Here is a 10,769-nt window from a genome sequence, read left to right as displayed (position 1 = left end):
GTAAGCTCTTGACGTTTCACAGCTGCTGCTTCTTTCTCCATCCTAGACACAAACCTAGGAGACAATGGCCTAATCTCTTTCTCCAGGGGACCCAAGAATAGGAGAAAGCACGATCTCCAAGCAAAACAGGGCAGTCAAAAACAGAGGCATGTTACCAGAGTAGGCCAATAGTCACCTTTTGCAAATCCTACATCTGAGGCAGTAAATAGGTCATGTCCCCCTCTTCAAAGGAAATTCTATATGTATTCCCTCCTGAGGGAATGAGTATGTTAGGGGTGGGAGATACATACTCTCTAGAGGCATTTACTAGACTGTATGGACCCCAAAGTGGGAGACACTCGTGAGATATGTGTACCCCAAATGATTGTTTTGAGGATGGGGGATAAAAATGAGAGCATGCACTCCTACAGTGCTGAATGTAGAGGAGTCCCTCTAGAGGAAGGAGTGTTTGCTTAGGGGAACAAGATGTAGGTGACATCCTGCATACGTTCCTGTTGGGGCAAGAGGACATTTCCATTCTTGGATGACAAGGAATCCATTTTAATAGTATGGTGGGGATGAAGTCAGTATTTGCCTGGGACACAAAAAAATCCTGCAGTTGGTGCCGTTCAATAGGAGGGAATGTTTTGGTGGAGTAAAGGGCAACAGTCACCAATAGATGCTCCAGGGGTTTCAGAGAAGCACAGCTCAAACTCTACCCAATATGCCACTTAGCTTTGACATTTCCAGTGGGAAGGGAAGAGGTGAGAAGATAGAGAGCACCTCAGCAGGCTGATGAGTTGGAACAGTTTTAAGTAGGGGAAAGGTCTGTCTTTGCCTCAGAGCTGGTGACCAGACTCCCCTACTGCTATGTATTGTGGTCAGTGAGCTTTGTGGATACCATTCCTCGTCTTGATGGAATGGTAACAGATGTGACATCCGGGACCACTTTTCCAGTCCTTTGCTGCCACAGCCTGGCAGAACTTTGGCACTGAACAAATGCCAAAGCACCAGTGTGTGATAGAAGAGAACAAAAAAAAAGGCAGCTGGAAGGTATGAGCAGGAGGGAAGTTGCAGGATTTTTAGATCAAAGCTAATTAAAGATATGAAAACTTTTTTATGGAGAGCAAATTAGAACTGCCTTGCAGCACTCTTGAAATTGCCTCTGATCCCTATGTAGTGCTCTCATAAATTACTGTCAGACAACCCTGAGCCAGTGAACATCAATTTAAATAACTTTATTCAGAGGAATCCCTTGGTCCACTTCTGCTGACTCAACCCCTGCCCATGCCGACAAACAAGTACTAAGAAAGGCAGATTAGCCTGAATGTCTAAATTCACTTTGTTCAACTTTATAAAAGCAGGCAAAGTTACTGGGGGTTGCCCCCTCCCACCATCAATCGGGTTCACCATTTGGGCCACAGGCTTAGGGAAATGAAGGAAAGCCATCCTGGCCAGTCGAGAAACTGGGTACCATTATGAGGTCAACTAAACCCTGATGGCAGTGTGAAGTGCAATTTCCTTCTCCCTCCAAAATAAGAAACACAAGTCCAGGGGAAGGGGCTTTTTCATGTGCTAAGAAAAAACCCTTTCCCACATAGTCCTGCCTGGCAAAGCCACTTCCTGAGAAAGCCTCGTGTGATAAGGGTGGGGTAAAGAATAGGGGACTTTATGACTATTTGCCAGGTAAGAGCCAAGTTGGCTTTTCAGAGCATAGAAAGGACAGCAGGCCCAAGCTTCACCAGAGCTGTAGGCGGGCATTTTTTTTTTCTTCCTGACCCAGAAGCTTCTTTACCTTGCACCTTAGAGGGATAGCCAGAATGAAAACCGGGCAGGAGGGCCTGCAAAGACAGTGTGCCTCTAAGAACACAGAGGTTGCTACAGTTTCTGGCAGCATAAAATAAGCAAAGCCTTATTTGATCTTGTGTCCATCAGCTCACCATTGACATGAGGCAGTATCAGATCAGGGTAAGTTCTGGATCAAGGACTGTGGAGGGTGGTGGGGAGAAGGATCTGTAGAAACTATCATTTATTGAATACCCATCATTTCATATACTGTGCTAAGTGCTTTACATTCATTTCCTCATTTTAATCCTCACAACAACTCTATGAGGTAGGTATTATCACCATTTACAAATAAGAAACAGGCTCAGAAAATTAGGTCACTTGTCCAAGGTCACACAGCTAGTCAGTGGTGGAAGTGGGATTTGTCTGTTGCTGAAAGCCCATGTTCTTTTTATTGTACCCATCTAGGTGAGCCTTGAGCAAAAGATAATTTCACTGCCCAACTCTGCAAAGAGCACCAGGGAGTCGAGGTTGCCAGCCACACTCACCGCTGGTAGGGATGCATTGAAGCCGACTTGATGTTGGTTTTTATTCCACTTGGCATTTTCCCTGAAAGGAACATGAAGAAAGACATCTCAAGCAAGGTAAGACTTTCACGACCAATCAGAAATGTGGTATCTCAGGTTCCCTCTGTCACCTCCTTTATCATCTCAGAACCTCTGTAGCATCTGACCTTGTTTGACAAAGGTCAGAAGTATGGTTCTTCACCCAGCTCTCTCCCTGAAGGTGTCCAGGAGGAAAGAAGTGATATGGGAGAATAGTCTGTTCATCCACTCCTAGAAAAGATAGCTAAACCTGTGTGACCCCCTTTTAATGTCACAGGTAAAAAGAGTACTTTCTCTCATTGTTTTTTTTTTTTTAATATCATAAGAACTGCAGAATCTTTGTTTTAATTGTCCCTTCTCCTAGACAGCTTGGAGGAAATAACTCTTCTAGCTGCCTCCATCTAGACTGTTCTAAAAATGAGTAGGAGAGAAAGCAGGAAGCCAAGAGCAAGAGAGGCATGATACAGAGAAAAGAATACATGTAGGACTGGAAAACTGGCCTGCGTGTCAATTCCTAATGCACCTACCAAACGGTCTTAAGATCTGACCGCTGATTTCTCTACCTAAGAAGAGACACTGACAACATATCTAATACCAGAATAAATGGGACCGAAGGATAGTTAACACAGAGATGTGAGATGGAGATGGGAAATGAGAGCAGTTTCTGTTACTCAAAGTTCTTCCTCACTCTCTGGTGCCTATGCAGAGTCTCAAATGAGATTTTTTTACTTCTGAAAATTATTTCCTGGGTCACAGTGCAAAGGAGAAATGGAGAAAATCTCTAGGTCTAGAGATGCTGGAGGCCCAGATAATCTAGCTTATTCCCTCCAACTCCCCTGCTCAAAGTCAACTTCATTTCAACCCCTGCCACCTTACCTGGTTGACCTGCTTGAGCCATTTGTACCCCACTGAGCATTGGCTGCTGCTGGCTTGGAGCTCCTGCCATCTGCACCTGCTGTAATCCTGAGGTTCCTGCAAGGATCGTCCCAGCTCCTGGCTGGCCTGGCTGGCCAGGACCACTGCTGCCTGAAGGTCTCCAGTTAGACAGTCCTTTCCCAAAGGCAACAGCTGCCACCAAGGCATTAGTGTCTGTAGGGTTAAAGGTCTGCTTGTTTGGCCGGAGACCTGAAGAAAAAGTAAGTGGGGATCCTCAAGTATGTTTCTGATGCAGGACTGAACGTGGCAGCTGGAAGACCAGTATGAGTGCCAGGGTTTAGAGTTCTGAATTCAGCAGCATCTAGACTTCCCTCACAGCCCATAAAAAGAGCCAGAGGACCCCCAAGCCTATCTCAGAATTCTCTCTTCTTACTTTGCCCATTTCCTCCACTGCTTCAGGGTTGGCCTTAAATACAAAAGGCTAACAGAATGGATGCCAACCCTAAAGCAGTTCACTCTTGTGTCCTAACTTCACTACTCTCGAAACAACCATTCCCATTCCAGTGATCTTATATACCTCTCCTTCTCTGTTTTGCCACCAGTCCACCATACCTCCACTCTCTGATTCTCGCTCCTCTTTGCTGATTTTCTCCAGAAGGTTTGAACACATTTTATTCAAGCTCTGGATCTGCTTCTGTAACACACAAATTTGTGCAGAGATTAGGGTAACTAGGAAACGATATGGACAAATTTATTCCTTGGGTTCTGCCAGAAGCAGCTTAGGTGCAACCAACTATGCATCCCTACTAGACAGGAATGGTAATGCCTAGCTTCTCATGATGGGATGGGGATGGGGCAGCAAGGCAGTGACTCAGTCCAACCTGGGCTGCATCTGCACCAACGCGGGCAGCATCTGTTGTCAGTTGCTTCTCCTGTTCTTCCACCTCAGGGTCAGGCTTGGTTCTCAGATGGTCAGGGACTACCTCATGGCTGAAAACGGGCACCCGTCCTTCAGTCTGCCGCTGCAACACACAGATTTTATTGATCCTACTATGCACTCCAAGAAGATTCTATCTGGCCTGATATACAGTCCCATCCACAGGCAAACAGTGCATTTTCAAGGAAAATACAACCTAAGACATAATATCTAGTTTCCTAGGACACAATCTTCTTTACTCCAGCCTTCATTTTTTGTGTCTTCTCACATCCCTATCTCTACCAGACCTAGAGGCAAATTAAACTATCACTGTCTACCACGTTTCAAAGACTGAAACAGACAAAGTCACCAAAGGGCAGATTTTGTGGCTTGAGACAGATGTTAGAGAAGGAAGGTACCAGCCTTGGTGACATACCCCTCAGGTTATTACAACACTATTTGGGAGTGGCTCTCCCACCTTCAGAAGAACAAAAAGCAAGGCCTCCAAAATTATTTCTAAGCTCTCAGCTAAGAACTTAATTTCCCTAAATAGTAAAGAAGCCTAAAAAACTCCTTAATTTCCCAAGTTGTATTCTTTTTCTGCTCTTACCATGAGATCTTCATCTCGGTCTGGAGACAACACCAGAGGGATGATGACCTGGTTACGGAACAGTGGTGTTTTTTCATGCTTCAAGACCTTGTTCAGAGTGTTCAACTGTCCAGAAAGCAAGGCAAAGCTGTCCAGGACAGATGGCCTGTTGGCAGTAAGAAGGTGTCAGAATGTTCCACCCCTTCCTTGGGTGGTTCTTAGTAAAATAGTCCTAGTTCCTTCAGGCTAGGAACACTCGGATTTACCCCCAAAAGTCTCATAGCCCTATGACTAGCCTAAGTGGGAAGAGACTAACAGGGATGACAGGGCTACGAAAGAGGGACATAGTTTCAGTTTATGAAACAGATGTAGAAAAAACCCAGTTCATTGTTTGAATGAGGTGAGGAACAAAATGGTGGCAAAATAGGACTATACTGTTATAACTAAAACTTCAGAAACCCGGTAAAATCCTTCTTTCCAGCCTGGAAATAGGATCCACACTTCAGAGTAGGTTGGATCTAAAGGACTCAGCCATATTTGTGGCAAGAGATCCAGCACAAATAGAGCTGTAATAGGAGGACCTCCTCACCAGAGAAGTCAAAGGGTAAGAATTGAAAGCTATAAAGAACTTGGGTTAGGAAACCGAGCATTTCTCTACTTCCTGGCCATGGAAGCCACTTGCTAAATGTTAGGAAACCCAGCTCTTTCCAAATCAAAAGATGTTTGTAAACTGATAAATGGTTACATCATTAGAAATGTCTTATTCATCAGGAGGCTAGGCCCCCCCACCCATAAGCCCTCCCTAGCTTGCCCTGGCAACCCTTACCAGGTCAGCCGGCCATACTCGTTCTCCAACTTGCAAATGAAACTTCCCAGTGAGTTCTTCAGATCAGCCACTTGACTCAGCAGTGCATCTAATGATGCCTCGAGCTGCTTCTCCTCTCTCTGCACCAATAGGAACAGGTTGGTTACCCAGATAAACGAGTATGACACAAAGAAAGGAGGGCTGAAAAGCCAAGGAGATGGTGTGCCAACACCAGTCAGGTAACAGGATCTCATTGGCATAGGATAACCAGGTTGTTTCCTATCTGTGGTATTTGGGTTATAGACAACATCAACCCTGAGACCTTTCAACCGTTTGCCTGACCCCAAGTACTTCTACCAACTGATTCCTTTTTCCCATCAGCTCCTAATCTATGCCTGGTTTTTCTCTGTATTAGGTACACCCTACACTCCCTCATTGAGACATTTTCGACAAACCTAATGCCAGATCATTATCTCATGTGCACCTCTGTAGCACATGTACTCCAGCTTCCTCCATCCTAGCATTTGTGAGCCTGGCTCTCTTGTCAGTCTCTGGGAAATCTGCCTACTCATGAAGACTTCTCTGAATACCAGCCCTGCTCTTCTCTTTCCCTCCCCCAACCAACCACTCCAGCTTTCCATCTGCTCTCATCATTTCATGTTTCAACCTTCTCCTCGCTGAATTAATATGCACCCATCTATCTCTGTGTCAATATTCCCGTGCCTCTTTCACAAGCTCGGTCAACCCATTAACATTTCTTGAGACTACCAGCTGCAGGAAACTAAGTGACAAATGAAAACCAAAACCACACATGCTTCTAAGCACTGAACAAACAAATTAAAATGCCAGGGGTCTGCAAAGCATTTCCTTCCCATCGGTGGTCTCCTGTTTTATTCCATTTCTTCACCCTTAACAACTATAGGGCACAGGCTGGGAAGAGTGATGCAAAACTGTCTTGCAAACCTGCTAAGGTGCCTGACAGGAACTTGATCCTGGGTTCCACCATGGCCTCACATTACAAGCTGCTTAGCTTTCGGACACCGAGGCCCACAATTCCCTCACTGCTTGGGCTTCTTTCCAATTAGATCCCCTGCTATATCGGCATCCAATAGCCTCCATCCAGCAGCTTAGGACAGGGCCTGAGCCAACCCACCACCTCTTGAGCCGCCTTCCTTGGACTGCATCTCGGCCTCCCCGTATTACAACCTAATCCTTTCCCACGCCAAGCAAGTCAGTGCTGCCTCCTCCCTCCGGATTTAGCCCGACCGCCTTCTGTCAGGCGAGCTCCACCCCCACCTCTCATCTGCGCCGCTCCCTCTCCAATTAACCTCGCCCCCCAACCCACGTTCCCTTATCAGCCGTGGGTTCTGCCCTCTCTTCTCAGTCCCAACTCTTCATTCTCCTTAGCCAGCCCACTCTGGCTCCCTCTAGCCGAAGCTTGCCAGCCGCTAGCACGCCCAACGCGGCTCTCACCTGCATTGCGGCGGCCGAGACGGCTGCAACGATTTCCACTTCCGGTTTTCCTGTCAGCAAACGCCTCTGAGAAGGCTTCGTCCACCAATCAGAAAACTGGAACTCGGCCCTCCCACCCACTTCCGGTTCCTTCCGGGTGCCGAGGTAGCCAGGTCAGGGGTCAAGAGTGGAACACACAGGCCCGGGCCGGCGCGAGAGGGCTTGTGTGATGGCCTCGGAGCGCCCCGAGCCGGAGGTGAGGGGCGGGCGGACGCAGCACTGGGCCCTGAGATCCGAGGGGGAGGGTCCGGCGGGCAGGCGTGGCGTTGGCCTCCTCTGGGTCTGGGGGTGGCCGGGCTGCGTAGCCTCGGCAGGGACCAGCCCAGCCCGGAAGGCCCGACTATGGTACCCCTGCGGACTATGGGACGCGGTCTGCAGTTTCCTCGGGGAGCTAAAGGAGTAACTCTTTTCGCTTTGTTTTGTTTACTGACGTGTCATCCGCGTCGTCAACTCTTTGACCTAATGATAGTGGTATTAACAAAATTTGTATTTTGACTTTCTGTTGCAGTTTCAATGGGCAACACGGCAGTAGATTTAGTTTGCCGGTTTTTGTATTTCTTTAGGCATTGGAATGCCGTAAACAGCATGAATTCATTTAGTTCTAGGGCCCATGCTTTTAGAAAAGCAGCTTTAATTTCATGAAAAGAACATTTGAGTCGGACTGAGACCTCGCTCCAATATTGGCGCTGTCATGTAGCTAATCTGTGCAAGCTCAGGCGAGTCTTCCCGGATCCTGTTTCCTTCTTTATAAAATATGTGTCTTACAGTGTGTTGTAAGGATCACATGTAATAAACCAGAAAGGGGATATGAGATATTCATTAGATGCTAAGGAACATTCAAGGAACCTTATATACGTTGTGTCATTCAGACTTCTGCAAGGAAGATGGCGTTTTCACAGAGGAGAAAACTGAAAAATGAGAAAGATTTAGTACCTTACTCAAATGCCACTCATCCAGGAAGTAGCAATTTGGAGTTAGAAGATCTGAGCTTAAAATCTCAGATTTGGATAAAACACCACCACTAGGAAAGGTGCCAGTATATTAGTAGGTGGAAAGGGTGAGAGATGTGTATAATGATACAAATAGTATTCATTACTGCATACATACTGCATGCTTGGCACCATTCTAAGCGCTTTATCAGTATCAGTTAATTCTGTCAGCCCTATGAAGTGGACACTGTTACCTCCTTGTTTTGGTTTAGGAACTGAGGCACAGAGATATTAAGAGTAACAAAGTAGGCTGGGCGCAGTGGCTCACACCTGTAATCCCAACACTTTGGGAGGCCGAGGTGGGCGGATCACCTGAGGTCAGGAGTTCGAGACCAGCCTGACCAATATGGAGACAGCCCGTCTGTACCAAAAATACACAATTAGCTGGGCATGGTGGTGCGGGCCTGTAATCCCAGCTACTCAAGAGGCTGAGGCAGAAGAATCGCTTGAACCAGGGAGGTAGAGGTTGCGATGAGCTGAGATCAGGCCATTGTACTCCAGCCTGGGCAACAAGAGTGAAACTCCTCCGTCTCAAAAAAAAAAAAAAAAAAAAAAGTAACAAAGTTACACAGCTGTTAAATATTATAGTCAGGACTCCAAAACAGATGGCCAGGCTCCAGTCCTTGTGTTCTTAACCATATTGTTCATAGTATAAATAATAAAGTAGCCACAGAATGGTAAATCTCCAGTTCACTGGGATTTGGTGTGATAAGACCCAACATTGAATATGGTGGTGGGAAACCATGCCTTATTTAAAATAGTCATGTTCACAGAGGTGGTAGAATAGCCCATGCATCAGAAATATCAGTCAAGATCAATCAGAAATATTAATACAAGAAAAACTATGAAACAGTTTAGAGGATGTTTCATTAGAAAGTGAAAGGACATGGAGGGATGTTGTGGGGAAATACAACCTACCTTTTAGGCAGATAGTCTAGAATGACACCGTCCTGTAGAAATCTGAAGCAAGCCATGTGTGTAATATTAGGTTTTCTGATAGCCACATAAAAAAATAAATGAAATAAATTTTAAAGATATATTTAACCCAAACTCCCAACATTTTCAAAATGTAATAAAATACAAAATATTGTGAGATATTTAACATTTTTTTGGTACCAAGTCTTTAAAATCTAGCGTTGTATTTTACACTTATAGCACATCCATTTTGGTCTAGCAACATTGTAGGTGCTCAGTAGCCCCATATGGTAGTCTTTACCATATAGAGCAGTACAGATCTAAAGTAATTTCAAGTCAAGACACACAATCCTGGGAGTCTCAGCCAAAAGGTAAGCTTTTTTTTTTTTTTTTTTTGAGATGAAGTCTTGCTCTGCTGCCCAAGCTGTAGTGCAGTGACGCCATCTTGGCTCACTGCAAGCTCCGCCTCCCGGGTTCACATCATTCTCCTGCCTAAGCATTCCGAGTAGCTGGGACTACAGGCGCCCACCACCATGCCCGGCTAATTTTTTGTATTTTTGGTAGAGACGGAGTTTCACCGTGTTAGCCAGGATGGTCTCGATCTCCTGACCTCGTCATCCTCCCACCTTGGCCTCCCAAAGTGCTCGATTACAGGCGGGGTGGGCCCGGCCTAAGTTGAGCATTTTTTAAGTTCCTGATTTGCATTTCTGAAAATTTTATCAGAAGGTAAAGAGACTGAAGAGTTCTGCCCTGTGATAAAGTGATTGACTTTTAGAGGCTGTTAGGATCCCAAGAGAGAAAGATTAGGTATAGTCAGATTTAGGAAATCATTCGTTCATCACACACTTGAAATATTTTACAAGTGCTGGTATGAGTCAGAATTGTGCTAAGTATCAGGGTGGATACACAGCAGTGTAAGACAGACATGGTCCCTATCTTTATGGAGAAAACAGGATTGAATTAGGATAATAAGTGCTGTAAAGGAGTGAATTAGGGTGTTTAACAGTGGTTCTCAACCTACCTTGTTAAGAAGTGGTTGTGAATCAGGAAGACTCAGAAGAATGACATTTAAACTGAAGCCTGAATAGGTAGAAGTTGTCTGAAAGAAGAGGCAGAGAGCGTTGCAGGCAAAGGGAATAGTGAAGATCTTCAGGTGAGGAGCCCATTGGAGCCTTCAGAGAACTAAGAGGAAGCAACTCCTAGTGTGGATGCAGTATGACAATGAGAATAGCTAGCACTTACTGAATGCTTCCTGAGTATCATCTGATACTCAAAAATTATCCGAAAATAAGCACTTTTATTATCCCAGTTTCACAGATGAGGAAACTAAGGCATAGAGAGTGTAAGTCTCTGCCAAAGCCGTATAGTTAATAATCAGCGGAACAAGCATTTGATCCTAGGTGCTGTAACACTGGAATACATGCATTTAACTGAGTGGGGATTGATGAGAGATAAGGCTGGAGAAGATGCAGCTTGAGGCCATGCTAAAGGCTCAGGACTTTGATGTATAGTGGTAAGAAGAGTTTAACCAGTTCAAGAGGGGAAATAATCCGCATTATTTTGTGGGAATGTGTTAACAAAAGACAGCACAAGGGTTAGAAAAGGCTAAACAAATCAGACCTTAATCACAAAGGGACAGGTACAAAAAGACAAAGCAACAAATTAATGAGATGGACTATGCTTCATTCATCCTGGTATACATGGTATGCAGCACAGTGCCTGGTAATGTTTTATTCATCTTGGTATAAATGGTATGTAGGCCTCAATAAATGTTCCAAAGAATGATAGCCTTCCTCTC

At 45.3% G+C, this 10,769-nt stretch overlaps 2 protein-coding genes across 5 annotated transcripts in view; one reads left to right on the top strand and one right to left on the bottom strand.

Annotated features, from left to right (window-relative positions):
* Positions 1-1,202: 1,202 nt before the first annotated feature.
* MED8 (mediator complex subunit 8) lies at positions 1,203-7,106 on the bottom strand. The gene is made up of 7 exons (XM_007979092.3): positions 7,029-7,106; positions 5,577-5,695; positions 4,772-4,916; positions 4,127-4,267; positions 3,858-3,939; positions 3,246-3,494; positions 1,203-2,373 (listed from the first exon to the last, which is right to left on the bottom strand). Exons 1-7 carry the CDS (start codon positions 7,032-7,034, stop codon positions 2,309-2,311), a joined length of 807 nt encoding a protein of 268 aa, XP_007977283.1. The 5' UTR covers positions 7,035-7,106; the 3' UTR covers positions 1,203-2,308.
* Positions 7,107-7,148: 42 nt separating this feature from the next.
* Positions 7,149-10,769, top strand: part of SZT2 (SZT2 subunit of KICSTOR complex) — a 61,672-nt gene continuing 58,051 nt past the window's right edge. For all 4 annotated transcript variants that reach the window (XR_012089685.1, XM_037998110.2, XM_037998113.2 and 1 more), the window contains exon 1: positions 7,149-7,263. Coding sequence is in view for 3 of the 4 variants with exons in the window: in XM_037998110.2 (XP_037854038.1) it covers positions 7,237-7,263 (27 nt within the window). In the remaining variant the exon portion in view is untranslated. The remainder of the gene's footprint in view (positions 7,264-10,769) is intronic.

The sequence above is a fragment of the Chlorocebus sabaeus genome, chromosome 20 (genome assembly GCF_047675955.1).
Source record: "Chlorocebus sabaeus isolate Y175 chromosome 20, mChlSab1.0.hap1, whole genome shotgun sequence".
Lineage (NCBI taxonomy): Eukaryota > Metazoa > Chordata > Mammalia > Primates > Cercopithecidae > Chlorocebus > Chlorocebus sabaeus.
Note: the sequence above shows the minus strand (reverse complement) of the source record. Positions and strands in the feature narration are given on the sequence as shown.